At 40.6% G+C, this 18826-nt stretch overlaps 1 protein-coding gene across 4 annotated transcripts in view; it reads right to left on the reverse strand.

Moving 5' to 3' along the window:
• Window positions 1-1017: 1017 nt before the first annotated feature.
• LOC117266160 (unconventional myosin-XVIIIa-like) overlaps window positions 1018-18826 on the reverse strand; it is a 78737-nt gene continuing 60928 nt past the window's right edge. For all 4 annotated transcript variants that reach the window (XM_078172239.1, XM_078172238.1, XM_078172237.1 and 1 more), the window contains 7 exons: window positions 17309-17446; window positions 15930-16115; window positions 15692-15831; window positions 14957-15001; window positions 7512-7634; window positions 5542-6958; window positions 1018-3366 (listed from right to left, as the gene is read on the reverse strand). In XM_078172239.1, coding sequence (XP_078028365.1) covers window positions 5557-6958; window positions 7512-7634; window positions 14957-15001; window positions 15692-15831; window positions 15930-16115; window positions 17309-17446 — 2034 coding nt within the window. In that variant the 3' untranslated portion in view covers window positions 1018-3366; window positions 5542-5556. The remainder of the gene's footprint in view (window positions 3367-5541; window positions 6959-7511; window positions 7635-14956; window positions 15002-15691; window positions 15832-15929; window positions 16116-17308; window positions 17447-18826) is intronic.

Here is an 18826-nt window from a genome sequence, read left to right on the forward strand (position 1 = left end):
GTGAAGTGAAATTACAGCAAAAGCTCCCTGGCACAGAGTGAAGCGCCGGAACAGGTTGTGTATAGGAATGAGGACTACAGATTGGTTGGATAAATAGGGGATTCTTTAAAGCAAAACACGCTGAGTGTGAATGTCAACCAAGGTGGTAATCTAAAACCATCAATCCCTTTGAAATCTAGGTAAGCTGCACCTATGTAGAATAGAGATTGATGTAGGGAGGAAGACTGCGCTTGCTCTCGGTTTTTGATCTTTTCTGAATTCGCCCCGAGCTTGGTTTTGAACTGTGGAGCTGTGCAGCGCTCATTTTAACAATCCATGTGTTGCGAGGTAGTGCAAGAAATTCAGTCTTCCAAACAGCTCAGAATTAATCATTTCAATGAATTGTTTGTTTCCTCTGTAGTCTCCTGGGAAAAGTGGATGGGTATGATGAGAAGTTACTCTGGGGTGGATGAGCTAAAATTAATCAAACACATCAATAGCTTGTTTTTGCTAAAAACCATCCTGCTTCCTTTCTAACCTCCTTTTCTCCTACTGTTTTCTGACAGTGGTGAATACGAAACAAAACTGCATCCAATTTATACCTCTGTGCAATTACAGCAAGCCAACATTGATTCTGTAAACAAACAGCTGAATTTATTTACTGAAAAAGAAAACCTCCAAAATCACTCATATCACAAATGATCTGTTCAATAATGAAAATAGACGAGCCTTTTCATAAGATATGATGAAGTGTACAAACTTTTTAAAACATAATGTGTAATGTCAGGAACTCCAACGTAGAGGCAATGAAACTTAAAATATATATTTTTTTCATTTAACAAGTCTATTCTGAATCACTGACATCAAAGTTTCCCATGTTCCACATTAATATTCATGTGTGAAGCAAAGGAGGAAAAAAAAAAAAAGCAGAGAAAATAAGACATGAAATGCAGATTAGCCTCTTCTGAGAAGATATGCAAATAGCAAGCCAGACACTTGGAGCTTTTCTTTTGCACACAAGCAGACAGACCACATGCACATACTCTATATGCTTTTATATTCAAATCTACCTACACATAATTTACATAGAGTTTGAAATTCACAAGGTCACAATCATCTGAGGATATCATTATAATTCTGTAAGGCTGAATACAGAAATAACCAGCGGGTTTCCTGCGTGTCTGGACAGCAATAAATCACATAAAGAGATTGAAATATAAGAACAGACTGGCTTTAATTTAGGGGTATTTTTGGCAGTATTCTATGAGGTAATACAGAGTGGACAGTTGGCTGAGGGAGTAAAAATGAATGTGGAAAACCCTCCCAAAACTTCAACATCGGAGTCCTTCTAGATATTAAAATGCACACAGCCTGGGAATAACTCAATATAATAATATGGTTTGCTCATGGGTGGTCATGGACAAATAACCTCTAAAAGTCCCGACCGCAAATTTTCTCACATGCAAAAATTTCACCGGTTTAATAAGCATAGTCTTTGGCACCTCAAAATTGGGAGACCATGTACTGGAAAGGATGGAATTATTTTACTGCTTAAACCAATATGTTATAAAAAACCCTCAGTTCAAGACAATCTGCACATAAATATGTAATTTACTCATCAAAATGGACTTTATTATAGAGGAATATTATTCTTTAGGATTCAACATCAAAAGGAGCTTTAATTTCTAATATATGGAAGAGTGTTGGTGAAAAGTAAGAGACACCACACCTCTCTGCATATGTAAGGTCTCTAAAGCTCTACACAAAACTCCTTTATCTTAGCAAAAAAATCTATTCCCTTTGAACCTTAAGAAATATGACACAAGTGGACAAAAGCATGACTGAGCCTCAAAGGAACCAAACCAGAAGTATTATGGCATGAAGAGATGAGAATAAATCAGGAATATGTCATAAAACTTATCTTAATAAAATACCTCTTTCACTAAAAAAATCTTAATTCATCTGAATATCATGTTTATGTAAAGGCTGTGATTCCACATGTAATATTATGTATCTATGGTTACTATATATATACACTCTCAGATCAGACATTGCTTTCAATCCAGCAATTCAAACATATGCATCACATCCAACAGCTTAGGTCAAATAGAAATATATTTTCCAAAATGATTTGTACTGTGATGTCAGCCATCATGACCTAGCATCACTTTGTCCAGATGAAGGCTATCACAACTTGGAACAAGAGCCACATGTAAACTTACAGCGAGATAATTAATTGAAAATGGGTTAATTCCTCCCAACGCGCTCGTCCACATTAATGGGGGAAGGAGATAAGAACAGTCTTAATGGCTGGTCAGACCTTCTCGGAGAAGTGTAGCCAGAGCGGGCTTATCTAAATCCTCTTGGCAGAGCTATCTGAATAGTCAGAGAGGAGTGCAGAGGGGAGCTTAAATTTGCCTGAAAAGCAGCTCTTATGAATAAAGCAGCGGCAGGAAGTTCTCCTGAACTTTACTGTTCTTTATTAACTAACTTATTCACAGCCCAGTCTCTAGGAAAAAAGTTGGCATTGTACATTTCTGCAAACCAAGTATATGTTACATATGTATATTTCAAACATATCATATCAGCGTTTCTATACTGACATCGTATATGAGCTGACCTTGTCATCAGGAGGTCAAGAGGATGGTGGATGGCGTGTCACCTAAGTGTGATGCCTGCCAAGCCGCCTACTGCTGCGCAACACTCTTTGAGACCAACAAACAACAAAGCTGTGAATCATTGCTGTTTCCAGCAGCTTTTTAGACACCAAACATGAGTTATTTTTAGTGATTGTGGCTGTTTTTCCACTGGGAACAGTGCCAAGAAAAGTGGTTGTTTTTTCCCAAGACACCGCAGTTTTTCCAGCAGGAATTGTGCCCCTAAATCAGGTATTTGAAATCAACCATAACTGTTTTATGCGCCTAAAAATAATAACGTACAAATGTAATGTGTGCCAAAACATAAATGCCAACATTTTTTCCTTGCAATTTGGTTGCTTATTCAATATGTTGTGTTAAATAGAACAGAAAAAGTACATATTAACCAAAGAAACAACGTGACTTCATAATGTGAATGAGTTTGCCATAATAAGTAAAATATAACAGAAAGCCCAGGCTAAACTATCTGAAAACAATGTTCCTCTGGAAGCAGCTGGCCTCTCTTGCTGGCTGAGAAGTGGTAGTAGAGTTGTAAAGGATGGTTCATGTCCCTCCTGTGTGTTTGATGTCACTGATGGGATAAAGTGACCTGAGTTTGGGTTACGATGCACTCTCTGCCACCGTGCCTTCGCTGTCGCTCTGCCTCAGCGACTGCCTGCTGGAGTCTCTGTCCACTTCATCCTCTTCATCAGATCTGCCAAGACTCAGGTGTCTGCCGCACACAGGAGGGCTACAGGGGTCAACACACGCACAGACACACCATTATATCATTACTTGTCTACTTACAGTAGACAAAACTGAAAGGTGTAAAGGAGAAAAAAAAGGTTGTCATAAAAAATATGGCATGGGAAACCACAAGCAATTTAGGCTGCAAGATTACATTCTTCCCCAGGCAGTAAACAACACATCCCTGGAGGTGTGCATAGCATATGTGCACATTGTTATCATGGAAGCTTTTCTAAATTTTAATTAGGATCAACACGTCCTCAATGCATCACAAATATTCTTGGTCCACCGCTCCTAGATGAAACAGTGTTACCAAGAATTACCCAGAAAAATTCTGGTCTTTTAACACCATAAATAACTGACAGAAAAGCCATGCATGAGGACTGTGACATAATGTTCATATTAGTAAATAATATGTGCAGTTCATGCAGTAAATGTCAAGTGTCAGCATTGATGAGCTCAATAATTCACATCTCAGCTAAGAAAAAAATTCTGTGTCATGTATATCATGTTGCTGCTACCTACCACACTCATTAAAGGTCATTTAAAACCATGGTCCTACATCTTTAGATTATGTTGTCATGACAACACATGGCATGACAAGCACTGAATGCATTACTTGAATACCAACTGTGGAGATTTCATGCATCCGCACTGCCATGAGCACTGCTCTTTACAGTAATACACCCAGAGGACAGCCAGCACAAAACAACTGCAACATGTCCTTTCAGTGCAGTAACACTTACAGAGAACAACCAGAACTGTCTCCGCTCTATTTATAATTATCCGCAACATGATCAAGTGTATTATGAAGTATTAGATATCTGAAATAGGCTCAAGTACTCTGCGTTCAAGCCTTGCCATACAAACTGCTGCATCTCGACATGGAAGATGTGTGAGTTAGTCAAAGCGAGTGAGATATTAGAATGAGCGCTATGAATAAGAACTGAAATTACTCACAGGCATGTTAATCTACAGTGAAAGTGACACTTTGTTTAAAGGAGGTGTTTTAATCATTTTTTTGGGCTGAGCTGTTGTTGCCTTGTGTACTAGGCAGCAGCGCTCTTGGCAAACTGGTAGCGTGGAAGCTCTCTAGTGGTGTTACAGATTAAATTTTGAACACGCTCAGAGTGCTTAAAAGAAACAATGACTCCAAACTAAAACACTGAGTTGGATTGCAAACTCATTTAGTACTTCTATGACAACAGTTATATTGTTGACATGGCCACATACTGTATGTGCCAGTGTAATCTTGAGTCAACCTGGCTGAATTCACCCTACAGTGATTCAAGAGAGAAAGAGCCGGTGTTTAACTAGAGGGGCAAACATGTTCAAGGACAATAGGAAAAAAAAACAAAAAAAAACACTCAAGCCTGCTGTCTTGCATTTTTTAAATTCATACAGGAGGCAGAGATGCTCAAACTGTCAGTAAAATTACTCTCAAAATAGATAGGCTTTTGAAGCTTAGAGCTAAACTTAGCATTTTAATTATGAAGCAAAGTACTCCCATCAAGTAAATATCAACAGTCATGTCACACCTCTTTAAACTCTTCTCAGTTAAAGAAAAAAAAAATTGTGTAATTTAGTTTTTGCCTAACTGCCAACATCTGTTTGTGCTTGAAGACCAGCCACAGCCAGACTAGCCTCTTTCAACACTATGTGCTTATAACAGCATCAAACACGACGTCAGGAGACACACTGCAATCCATCTTTGGAAAATTGAAGTAAGAACATAGCACTGCTTCACAACAGCAGCATGTGTGATGACTAGTATTTCAGTGCTTTGCTTTCGATGGACAACTAAATGTCAAAGAAAGAAAAAGTTTGTCAATGACTTGCAATGACATATTACAGTATATCTCTCAATATATTATATCTGCAGCTGCCAGTAATATAAAATAGAGACATAACTACTGTATGCTGCAGTAAATTGGTGAAATGAGGACAAATGTTGGCAGGAGCAAAGGAAGAAAAATCGACGGCATGCACTAATTGGCCAATGTGACTTTTGAAAAATGTAGTTACTGTAGGACTAGTACAATACAAGTTAACATTAGTGCATCAGAGTCAGAGTGAATACAAAACATTCACACACAGCAAACTAAGTTAGTTCATTCAGTGAATAATCCTGGCTCAGTGCCATTGCCAGGCTCCTGGTTACTATCACACCAAGCATCACCTTCTACTTTCGGTCTCAGTCACTGTCAGGCTTGTAGAGGTACTTCATCATCAAGCCATCCATCTTCTTCTGCTTCTTCTTGTTATCCTTCTTGCTACGACCTGCAGGCTCCTTCTCGTCATCATCATCAGATGGTTGTTTCGGGGCCCTTTTAACACTGCTGGAGCTGCGGTAGGAGATGGTCGAGTCGGAGGAGGAGGAGGAGGACGACTCTGAGGAGGAGGAAGACGAATCCTCCGACTCACTTTGCTTCTTCTTAGATCTCCTCTTGGACTTCTTGCCCTTCTTCCCCTTTGAGCTCTTTCTGCTGCGACGCTCATCTGAGGAGGAGTCGCTGGACAGAGAGACTTTGCCTTTTTTATCTTTACGACTGCGGGAGCTGCTGGTGCTCACAGTGCTGGATGGCCGATTGTAGTCCAGAGCAGAGCCCGATGAAGAGCGAAGTACGCTGGATGTGCTGCAGCCGAGCCCCTCATCTTCTCCTCTCTTTCTACTGTCCTCACTTCCTGGTCCCTTCTTCTCCACCTCTTCCTCATCACTTAACTCATCAAGGTTGCTGCGCTTGAACTTAATAGGTTTGAAGCTCAGCACCTCGTTGATGGCAGCCTCCAATTCAGGGTCCAAGTAGTTTCGATGGGTGACTGTCTTGATGTCAGATGAGTCTGGCAGATTGCTGTCTGAGGAGCGTGGCTCGGCCGGGGTGGAAAAGCTGCGACTGAGGGAGCGGGGACTGTAAGATGAAAGCCCCCCTTCACTGAAAGCCATACTACGGCCATCATCATCATCATCGTCGTCGTTATCATGCAGGCCGAATTCACTAAGGCCACAGCTGCGGGCAAGGGACAGGCGGGAGCTACTGCGCTTGTCGTCCTTCCAGGAGCTGCTGCGATGCAGCAACCGAGGGCTGGAGCGGCTCACGCTGCTGATAGTCGACTTATTTTCATCATCCATGTCCAACATGCCCCTTCTGGTAGACACCCTGCTGGGAGCCACAGAGGACACCACGGAGTCTTTATCAAATTCAGGGCTGCTGCGGGAGCTCCAGCGGGAGTCCAGGCCCTTCCTGGCTCTGCTGGTGGCTTCAGAATAGGCCAAGGAGATGACAGAGCCTTTATCGTCTAAGTCTTCCTGTGCCTGGCTCTTCTTCCAATCCTCCTGGAGTGCTCCAGACTTAGACTTGGCTTTGCGCATGGAGGCCTGGTTTGGTGTGTCAGGCTGTTCTTTGAGAGTGCTAAATAAGGAGCTCTCATCGCCTGTCCCTCCTATGGAGTCTTTCAGGTTGGAACGCTTCCTGTAGCTCAGGGAACTCATGACAGACACTGATCTGTTCTGCTCTATCTCTTTTCCATCTTTGCTTCCGTCATTCATCTTCTCCTTACCCTCTTTTACCTCCTTGGTATCTGCATTTGCTGCATATCTAAAGGGTTATGCATAAAATTGACACAAGAGACAACCAACAGAAGACAAATACAAAAAAATCAGATCTCCATATACTTGAGAAATTCTAAATTATTACCATCTTTAGTTGTATAAAGCATGCTCCATGTGGTAGCTGAGACTTTTGGTACTTTGACAGAATATTACATTTGTCATTTTCATTTTGTCCTTGGGACCAGTCAAGAGTCTATTGCTGTTATGTACAGTATACAATGTAGAAAGTGAGGCAATCAAGCAGCAAGGAGATCTATCTAACTGGCAGAGGCGTCATTAAGCAGGCATGCCAACTGGCCACGGGCCACTTCAATAAATTTGACAGCAGCCGCTTCCCCGTTCCGCCTCCTGTCATTAGACAGATTACTGGGAGAGAGAGATGACACCTAATCATATGAAATACCCATCCTTCTGTTGCAAACTGCCCCAGGTAATCCTGGGGCCTTTTTAAGGCTGGCAATGTGGGTAGTTTTATCACTGTGAAACCATGAGGATGTACATGGTTATCTGTCATGATGCACAAGGATGTGGGCACTAACCTGGTGCTCTTCAAGCTTCCCTCATCTGACAGGGTCTTGGTGGAGCCTTTGTTCTTCGAGAGCCATGACTTAACTCCATCCACGCGGTCCTCCACCTCAGAATCTGTTTCTGTGTCATCTCCGCTGCAAAGAAAAAGAATCAGCTACTGTTTGAGGGCAGCTTCCAAGACTCCAACACAACACAGCAAAGAATATTTAACAAGTCATTTTTACATCTTCAAGCGCAAAACTCTTGCAATCAAGTGAGATAATTCCCTTCATATTAAATAGAAATGTAATTAATGGCCTTAATCTGCCCTATGCAGCAATTCAGAATAAATTGAGGCAGATTTTCAGACATGAAATTACACTAAATGACTTGTTATGTGAATATTCTACACAGTGTACCATCACAGAAATTACACAGGCAAAATAATGGTTAGTTTTCACATATCACAAGCTTTTGGTTAGTTAATTTAAACCTGTATTCCTTCTCTTATAACAATCAAGGTTAGTATGATGCAAGACAATCCAGACAGGCCGCAGGTAAGCATGATTATGTGATACAACAATAACATAATCAAGGTGTTCTTTTAACAGAATGTTGAGCAGATGTAGATGAGCGATCTAGGCAGAGATGAAGCTGTTGGAGGCATAATTAACTTGTTTGGCTGGTTCTGGGCTGCTAGCATCTGTGTGGCATGTCACCTGCTCCTGGTGATTGTTATTGGAGTGGAGCCATGAGACAGCCCCGTGGCCCTGCTCTTGACATAACAATCAATATACAGAGACCTGTAGCTACTGATGAAAAAGCTTGGTAGATTCCCGCCTCGATAAGGTCAATCCTGATTCATTCCAAATCCATGGTGAATTTTCTGAATTATGCATCCCGTTGTCCTAGAAGGGTAATGTGACAGAAAATGGTGAGGAAGAGGAAAGCGGAGTGGCCTATTACCTCTAAGCTGATACTGCCATCATGGTCAAAATGCGTTTGGGAGACGCATTATGCAAAAAACTTCTCCATTTTTTGTGAGGACATACTGCTTCCAACCTTAGTGCTAGCTGGCACATGTGTAAAAAATAATTTTCACGCTCAAAGAAACAGTTTTAAAGGAACAGTGTGTACAATTTAGGGGGGGTTTAGTGACATCTAGAGGTGAGGATCACAGATAGCAACTGGCTGAAAATTCTCCTAGTTCGAATTCCTTCAGTGTTCATTGTTCAGGAGGTTTTTACTGGGAGCTGAATTATTGCAGAGGTCTCTTCCTCTCCAAAACAAAAAGACCAGGTGATTTACACTGGTAAAAAACACTGTATGAGGCAAGTTTCACATCAGAAATCATTGTTTCTCCGATGCTGTTTGGCACATAGCAAACAAGATGCTCGCCCAGCACCTGCTAATGTGTGGTCACCTTTTTTACCTAACAACCAAATTATCCACAGAGGTCTCCTCCTCTCCAAAACACTGAATAAAGCAGTTTCATGTTAAAAAAAAAAATCATTATTTTTCCAACGCCCTCGTTGTTGACGGACTGCAAACTGTATTTTCACTGTAATGTGAAAATGCAAAAGGCCCTCTGGGTTACTGTAGGGGCATGGTGGTGCAACATGGTGAGCAGTGGTCGAGAGCTGACTCTCTGTGTAGATAAAAATGGCTCATTCTGGGAAATAAAAACACAATGATTCTCATTTCAGGTGATTATACACTACAGACAACATATTTATTATATTATATTCAATTTCTGCCAATATATTTCCCTAAGTCCTACACACTGGGCCTTTAAAGCTGCACAGAGACTCATGTGTTAGAAGACCAAAACTACATTTGACTTGTGATGATGTGGTGAGCTCTGTCAGAGGAAATTACATTTTCCATTTTGTTTTTGGTTTCAGAGCAGCACACTGTATATTAAACACACTGTCGCAGGGCAGACGGTGGCAATGATGACAGGGTTTTGTAGAGGAGCTGCAATTTTCTATTCCAGATCTTCATTCTCGGACTGGCTTATCTATCTGAGCCCCGGAACATGTTGCAAATGTTGGGGAAAAAATGCTCATAAGGAGCAAACACAGTATTCAAAGAGGTGTGAGATGACAGCCAGACTGCTGTGCTCTATCATTTGTCCACATACCACACATCCATCTACGTTGGTCTCCCAGTGAACAGCATACCATTTTCTTTGTCACCAAGCCTTGTGTCACACGTTCCGTCATGTTTCCTCAGAGAACAAAGTGTCCCTTTAACACAAGAGAGGTGGTGGCGTTGCTGGTAGTGTGTGAGTATTGTGAGAGGGTAAGCACAGGCAGAAAAAAAAGCCTCAGACTCTTAGACTGAATAGCATTTAGGCTTTCAAGATTTCTAAGAACATTAACACATTTAACTTTCCCATCATCGACCTTACGGCCAGGCTTTCGAGAGGGGGGGGGGTAATGACGATCCCACAGAGACTAAATGGCCTGATTATACTATTTTATACAGGAAAACCTGCTCATTTCGGGATCTGAGAGGTGCTTCATTAGGCAGCAAGCTAAAATTGTGAGTCCAAGTTCAGCTTTTATATCACCCCTTTATTTTCCACTGCCTCTCTTCTCCACTGCATGCTAACTACAAGTGATAAACGCCCACTGAAACAAGATAATAGGTTCATTAATACTGGAAAGCTGATTACACATGCTGCCCATTTGTCATCTCTGTGATACTGTGACTTTTTAACATGATATATCACACAACAAAATACTGAAACCAGCCAACAGCAAAATCGTCTCCCTCTTACCCCCTCTCTCTCACACTCACATACACAAAATAAAAGGTGGCTTGCAATTGAGTGCTGTGCAAATGGTGTCACAAACGATTTGTCCTTGGCCCCACACTACTAGCTAACCAGTCCTGAGGCTCGTAGATACAAACAAGCCCCGAGAATTTAGAAGTGAACATTAATAGCTTCTGACAATTGGCCTGCACTGGTTGTAAATCTTTGTCACAAATACTTAGACTCAGCATCAAATCTCGTATGGCTTGGTTCTATCACTTTAGCACTTAAGCCACCAACACCATATTTTAAGGATATCTGTTCAACATGAGCTAATTATAGATTGACAAAAAGAGCATATCATTTATGTTACTAAAACAGTGTACAATGAACACTCATACTTGCAGATAATCAGCACGAAACGTGAAAAAAAAGCAACCATTCTATTCTCTATTCTGTACTGCACAGTCCTGCATTAGGGGAGAACTCGGTTGGTCGTCACACTTTTAATATTTATTTGAACCCCTCTAAATCTGTACCCTCAGCCCATTCCCACTCCTAACTCGTCAAATACTGCAGGTTTGTTAGTGTACTTTGGCATCAGATGCACAGTGGTACCCTTCGCAGCAGGTGGCTGACATAAACTACCATGACATAAAAAGCAGGAAAGTACTACAGGTGGGAGCAGAGGTGGATGGGTCAAACAAACTTTGGTTTCTTATCTGGGGGCCCACTGTTCATTTCCCGTGTAAAACCAGGAGTCAGTTGAGTTATTTTAATATAGTATGCTGTAGTATGTGTAGCATGCTTTGACAGTAACCATGATGTTTTTTTCTAAACCTAACCACATATTTCTCTTGCCTTAACCTAAGGAAATAAACCTGAAAACAAAGTGATTTACCTACATTGTAAGTTTATTGTGAAAAAGGCTGTATGTATGAAACAAGCAGAAACTGTATATTTTGTGTGAAAATGAAAGTGTATTTTGACAAGATATAATGAGTGTTAATAGACACACAGTTCCTGAACGCCAAAAACTGACGCAGGAAGGTACCTAGCTCATCATATTTTGATGTGTAGTTCCACAGACAAAGCTGTGGTTTTTGACGAGTTGGGGTGAAAATTTGTTGGTATCCTTAACAGATTCCCTTTCAATATGTAACAAAAGCCTAAAATATCAGTGGGGTATGGAATCTCCTTAAACATCTTAAGCTAATTCTGTTCAAAAGATATGGACTGTCAAATTGTCTTGTGCACCTGTGACATTCATCCCCATTGTGGGATTGGTTGTCACACACAGTGGGGTTGGTTGTCCCTATGTTAGTGTAATGGGTAAAAATAAAAAATAAAGGCAATCTTAAAAATAAATTTTAAACTTTAAATTCACTGCAAGTTTTCATTGGAATCCAACAACCTAACCAGGGCATGCATCAAGATAACATGTGTAAGAAAGAACACTCCTGAAAGTGCATTTCCATCCTTACATAACATAATAAAGGATAAAACAATAAAGAAGAATCGCCAACTGTGTATTTTTGCTAGCAACTAAGCTAACAACAACATGTCATAGCCTAAGTAAGAAAAAATCTTAACTATAGCTCTCCCTACATAATTTTTAATGGTAAAAGCCAATAAAAGAAACACAGAAGGCCTGACAGGTCCCCTCATCTCAATGTCATGTGTCTTACTCCTGTAGGTGACCTCTAACCACAATTCTTAAAATTTCAGTACCAACATTTTTAAGTGTGCCCTCTAGGGAGCGAGATCTTACGACTATGACAACCAACCAATGTGACAACCAACCCTGTTCTCCCCGAAATGGAGCCCCTGTAGTTTAATATAGCCTGCTGCAGTCTCCAAGGGGAAGGCCAGCTTGAACAACACTAATTCCACTTACATTATCTCCCTCCCTCTACAATAATAACAATCCAAGCTATTGTAACCTCTGTTTGAAGCACTGAGTACAAAAATATTGAATGGTAATGTAAATCATCTGGAAAATCCACTTCATAATTAGAAGAAAAATCACCTCCTCCATTATTGTTCATCCATGCTGCTAATGCAATGATGTTGAAGGAGGGAAAAAATGCAATTAAGTAAACACAGAAACGCATTGCTCTTCTCCTCGAGTTGCACAAAGAGAATAGCGCCGATACACACGGGTTGTCTGATGAAAAAGGGATAACAAAAAGCATAATGAAGAGTGTGATGCCATGTCGTCCTGAAGAAGCAATCAGAGGTTAAAGCGGGAAATTATGGATGGGTATATCTGCTACAAACTGAAGACTACATTTCTTTACTACGCTCTGATGAAGGTTTAAATTATTTAACATGCCACAAAGATTCCTTTCACTGTATTAAAGTTGAAAGAAAATGGGATTCAGTCAGTCAAAAGAACATAATTAACATTCACGATCAATGACTACACATTTTACAAGCAAGACAAGGTGAACATTTGTATTTAAAGTTAAATGTTTCACAACACTATGAAATGAGATCGAATTAGTGAAGCCTTTGCATGCATGTAAATCAACAGCTGAGCTCTGGGTGGGAAAAAAAATCAGCGGCGTACTGTGCCATCACTGTCTTGCAACACTTGCTGACTGTGCAGCCATGGACAGACTGTGTGCTGCAGTCATTTCACAGTCACAAATATCGCTCACACAGTTACGCTCAGGGTCTTCCAGAACACGTTAGTCCCACTATGCTAAGTTTGCGTAAAGGGCACAGTACAGATCATCTCTTTGTGCCATACTTTGAAACTGTATAGAATTTCTGCCTCTTTCTTTCTGTTTAATTCTACGGTGGCAGCAGCACATCAGTTGATGAGGAGCCTGTTCAAGTCCCTGGTGGACCAAGTTTGGAGTGTGGGCTGGTAGCTGGAGGGGTGACAGTTCTCCTTTGTTTGTTTTTAAGTTGTACTTTACTGATTTCAACAACAAAATCAGTCATGATTCTTTCCATTTCTTGTCATATGTGAACACAAAGCACAAGATTGAAAAAAATATATTATAGAAGTGCTGCTAAAGCCTACCATAGACTAGAAGACGCTAAAAATACTTAGAAAAGACTGAAGTCTAACTCTCTCTTACATCTAAAGACGATGTAGGTTTTTAGTCACACACTATAAGATTTTGCAAAGACTGGAGATCTTCCAAGGTCACTATTTGCAAGATAACAACCTTTTGAGATTTTTTCCCACCCTGCTCCTGGTGGAAAATATTACACCAAACTCCCTTTAAGAAATATGGCATATTAACAATTCCTCATATGTCTCAAAATATAAGATTAAAGGCACCATATGTTGACAGCATTCTTGTCAATGCAGCACCAATATAATCCATAGAGATAATATGTATTTCCACAAAGATAAAGTGTATTTGTGTACAAACTTATTTTAGTTGGACGAGACAGTGGACATGAGAGCAGACTGTTTCAAAAATTAAGATTTATCATCAAAATTTACTTTTGCTTTTTGGTGGACGTGCCAATTAAAACATGGACTCTTGTTCACTTTACAACTCCACCAGTTTCTCCTCCTTTCCCACAGTACAAGAGGGACTTGTTCACATTCTTGTGACTCCCTGGAGTCCCCTCCATGTTTACTGTCTACCTGGTTTACTGCTTCCTGTCTGGTGCTGGGAAGAGCACAGCTATTGGTTGTTGACAATGGTCATGTCATTGAACTCAAGTATTTTCATGAGCTAAAACTTTTAAATATATTTGATTATTTCTGAATGTCAAGATGAGATACAGACTGACTTAAGACAGCTCAGACTGAGATTTACGACCATTATTCGGACATTGGAAGTTTGTCCATGACAGTGAATTGCTTTAAAAGCTGTTTGGTGTAAGACCTGCATAAGATGAAAAGATGAAAACAATCAGTAAATTCATCTTAATCTAAGAGATTTCTTCCAAACTAAACTTACTTAAACAACTAAAACGGGAAATTTGCTTAGGTATAATATCTTTGATTTCACAAGGACAAAATGAAAACAATCTTAAGAGTATTCCCCATACAATTCAAGTGAGATATGGGCTTGTTGCATGTGCTCTGGAAGAACCCACAGATGAGCAGAGGACAGATAAAAATCAGTGCAGTTCAGTGCAAAACAGCTTTAGCCTAAGATTCAAACAGATTCATGATGAAGGCACATGATGAAAATATTCATCTGAGACAATGATGCAGTATTACCGCAGGTCTGTACCACTTGGCAGTTTTTCATTTGGGTCATATTTTCTACAGCAGTGAGACTGGCTTGAAGGAGAATGCCCGTGTCACTGTGAGTGGTAGTCTATTTACAACTCAAGTTTACATTTCCTCTTCTACCATTCTGCAAAGTATTCTGTGCGCCATCAGATTTTTTCAAATAACTTCTTGTTGCTGTGAAGGTAGAAAAACAAGCCCTGAAATCTGCGACGAGGCCGTCTGTGTACAGACACCTCTGGACACTCGGCATAAAATAAAATGAAACAAAATGAAACACCGGGGCCATCCTTTAAGGGTAGCTTTTATCAGAGATGTATGCTACACAGACGCAGCTTCCCATTCTATTTAAAATTACTTCACCTCGCAGTGTTATTGTGAACAACACAAACTGAGAGGATAAGGAATACTGCATTATTCTCTCTTGTGTTTGAAACAGGTGAGAAAAAAACAAACTTGCAAAGCACCATAATGACAGAAACAAAGGATGCATTTTCCATTCTCACGTTTTGTTCTTTCTTTTCTGATATTTTGTCACCATGTCTTGCAAACTGCCAGAAGTGTGGGAAACAGCAAAGGGGGAACAAGGGAAAAAAGAGAAGGTGAGATACACAAACAACAGTGCAAAAAGAGGACAAACTGAGATAACAACAAATAAATAGTTTTACACTTACACGCACACATAAAATAACTATCCATTGTAAAGCAGTGACTCGATAAATCAACTTGTGCTGTTGCCGGCCTCCTTCTTAAACAGAGCTGGTGTGTGTAACCTCTTCCTTTTTAGAGGTTTGTATTACTGCAGTCGGTGTTTACCTCAGTGGGCTCCGAACTAGCATAACCCCCAACCCCTCCGCAAAGAGGGAAGGGGTAACCAAACAGGGAAAACCGGGGCTGAGACAAAAGATCAGAGGCAGGGAGCCGAATGAAACCATGTGAGAAGTATTTGGAGAACAGACAAAGTGTAGTGTGACTCACGGAGTGCAAAAGAGGTTAGACAGAAAGTGATGTAGGAAGATGTGGGAGATAGAGAATGAAAAGATACAAGTTGTGATTGATAGGCTACTAAAAAAACTAGCAGTTCTCATTTTATACTTTTCTTGGAACAAGATAACTTGCGCCAGTATGCAGGCCTCTAGCAATAGCACAGTATCCCCTGTTGTACCAAGCACACATTACAGATCCACTGAAGTAAAGGCAATTGTATCATTCCTTCAGAGGAGGCTAAAGCAGTGCTGTACCTGTTGATTAAGTCATCATTGTCATCACTCTCCATCTCGTCCTCTATGGCAGCCTGCAGGTCGCCTATCCTCTTGAAGGCCAGCTTAAGGTCCACTTGTAAGCTCTGATTTGCCGCCTCTAAGCTCTCGATGTCCATTTCCTGGTGAATGGATCACAGCACAGATGAAGCACGGTTACCTCCTCTAGTGTGAACTCCAGTGAATCGTATCAAGCCTCCAAGCGCCCGAAAGCTCTTACCAATTCGTGTTTCTTCCGGCTCGCCTCGGACTCCTTCTTAGACAGCTCTCCCATTTCTTCTTTCATGTCCCTTATCTGCCTCTGCATTCGCTTATTCTGCTCCTTCTCCCTGTTTTCTGCTGCAATGCGTTGGTTTCTCTCCTCTGTCAACTTTTCCAGGTTCTCCTTCAGACGACCCACCAGGCTCTGCGGAGGATTCAAGGTGAACTGAGTGAGCTTATTCTTACAAAGGTTGCATGTGGATGAGTGAACATCACTGATCTCTTTTGATTTGTATTAACCCTTAAATGTTTGCCTGAGCCTATGGGGCTGGGCAAAATTATATGAAAATATCTCTTTTAGATATTTTAAATGTTGTCTTTTCCTGGTTTTAAAGTCTGCATTACAGTTAAGTGATAAACAGACTGTTCTGTTCTAGCTGTTCAATTATTCAACCTAACTGTGGGAAAAAATGTTGGTTGTACCTTTCTGAAAACCAGGGTTACATTACATTTGCTAGTTATTATGTAGTAGATAGCATAGTGGTTAGATTTAGGCACAAAAAACACTTGATCATAGTTAAGGTCATGTTTTGGTTTTAAATACCTGGTTTAGTGGCACTATCCTAGCTGAAAAAGTAGCAATGTCTCGTTAAAAAAAAACAACCACTTTTCGTGCCTAAAAAGGTTGCCACAAAACATCCATGTAAGGTGCCCAATAAACCAACTGGAAACACGGCAAAGACTCGCTAAATCAAAACCAGTTTTATTGTTTGTTCTTCTCAAACAGTAGTCTGCAGACATAGGTGACATGCCGTCCACCACCCCCCCCCACTCCCAGATGGCAAAGTCAGTTCATACACTGCATCACTTAAGAAATGTTGATATCATATGAATGCAATGTGCATATATAACGTATTTGTAGTTTGCAGAAACGTACAATACCAACATTTTCTTCTGGCGACTGGGCTGTATTTTTTGCCTTTATCCACTTAGTCATAATGTCCAAATTACTAATGATTATTTATCAAAAGTGTCATAGTCTTAATATTTTGTGAAAGCACCAATAGTCAACCCTGCACTATTGTTGTAACATTTACATTGAGGTATCTGGGCAAAAATATTGTGATATTTGACTTTCTCCATATCGCCCTGCCCTACCAGCCCATCATAGTCGGTCTCTTTGAAGCATGTAAAAATGCAAAGGTTTTTTTATTCTTCTCAATTATGAATCAAAATATATTTATTCCCTGCTGGATGCTTTTCTTCAAAGATATGGAGCGACGCAAGGGGCGCCATACCCTCATCTCTACTTCTTGATAAGCAGAAAAATAAAATGTCAAATTTGCGTTTATAGCTTCACAAAGCATTACATTTACGAGACACAGAGGATCATCTCACCTCCAAGCGTTTGATCTGCGTCCTCTCGTACTCCAGCTTGGTCTCCAGCTCACGGATCTTGGCCTCCTGACGACACACAAGAGACTTTTCCACCATAGACTGTTCCTGGAATTCTAGCTGGCTCTGAAGTGAATGAAGCTGGAGGAGAGACACACATACATAGATGTAAACACACAATTACTCCCTAAGGAGCAGTTCCGACTGCAAACCTCCTCCGTGACCTCTGCTGTTCCACTTCCTCTTAAGCAAGGACTATGGAATAGTTTGCGCTGATGTTATGCGTATGTATTAAAACTAAATTAATGTTCACTTTTTCACCCTTTTTGTGTAAATTGAATCCATCTTGGTACATGTAAATATTGTGCATCCAGCCTGAATAATGAGCTCAAGATAAGCCCCCAATCTACCACAAATGGTCAAAAGAAGAGCTTGTGGTTCAGGCTGAGTAACACCGAGTCACAGTAATTTCACAGGCTTTTGGAAAGAGCACAGCTTCATGCAAAGCACGTTTGTTCCATCTGAATCGTTTTCTCATGACTGATAAAAGGAAGAAAGATACGTCACGACAAAACCTGGCCTAAGAGGCAGCATGGCACCTAATGGGGGACTTTGCATCTGAGACAAGGAGGATTTGGAGCTCTCCTTTGATACTACTAAAGAAGCTAGATTTCCCTCCTACTGGGGATGAGATAACCACTTCAAGGTCAGCCGCTTTAGATGGCTATCACTGCCTTCTCTGGCAGGTTTTAACAATGCCTTACAGCCTGCTGGGTGTCTCTAGTGTAGCCAAAAATATTCTGATGGGTGGGCCTTGCATAAAACTGAGTGGACCAAAGCTCTGGCATGCGTATAGCTTAATCTAATAGAAACAGAGTCTGCTGTTAGGGGGTGGCAAGAGCTCAATTCTGTCCTTTAGAGAAATTATATTTGAAAAACATTCTGTCCAAGGCAGATGGTTTTATTTGTTTAGACTGCATATCAACACTTAAAGGAAGACAGAAAGTCCAGTTGCTATGAGCCTGAGCATGTGTAATGTACACGCAAACTGTGCACTAGATAAACACACTGCATTCGGCTATTATAGCCCAGAGGAAATTCATCAACGAAGAAAACTGGCATGCATTAATACAAAGCAACTTGACATGTTAGAGGTTATCCTCTGAACAAATAGTGCTCCACCAGAAAAAAACACTATTATTATAAAAGCACTATCATTATAAAAGCACTATTATCAACACAGACCTGAATGCATTAACCTTTCAACCACACCAATCCACATTTATTCCGAGCCTCAATCATTTTGCTGACAACTCAGTGTAGCACTGCACACAGCAACTAAAACAGTCAGCTCAGAGATAGGCTAAATCAGCTTTATGACAGTCATATAATTCAAATACAGAGCTGTTATTGAGTGGGCTGTAAGTTATGCAATGCAAACATGCCCACAATAGCAATGTTGACATGCTGATGTATAGCAGGGATAATGTTTCCCAGGTTCACCTTCTTAATTTAGCATGG

This window comes from Epinephelus lanceolatus, chromosome 11, assembly GCF_041903045.1.
Source record: "Epinephelus lanceolatus isolate andai-2023 chromosome 11, ASM4190304v1, whole genome shotgun sequence".
In the NCBI taxonomy this organism is placed as follows: Eukaryota; Metazoa; Chordata; class Actinopteri; order Perciformes; family Serranidae; genus Epinephelus; species Epinephelus lanceolatus.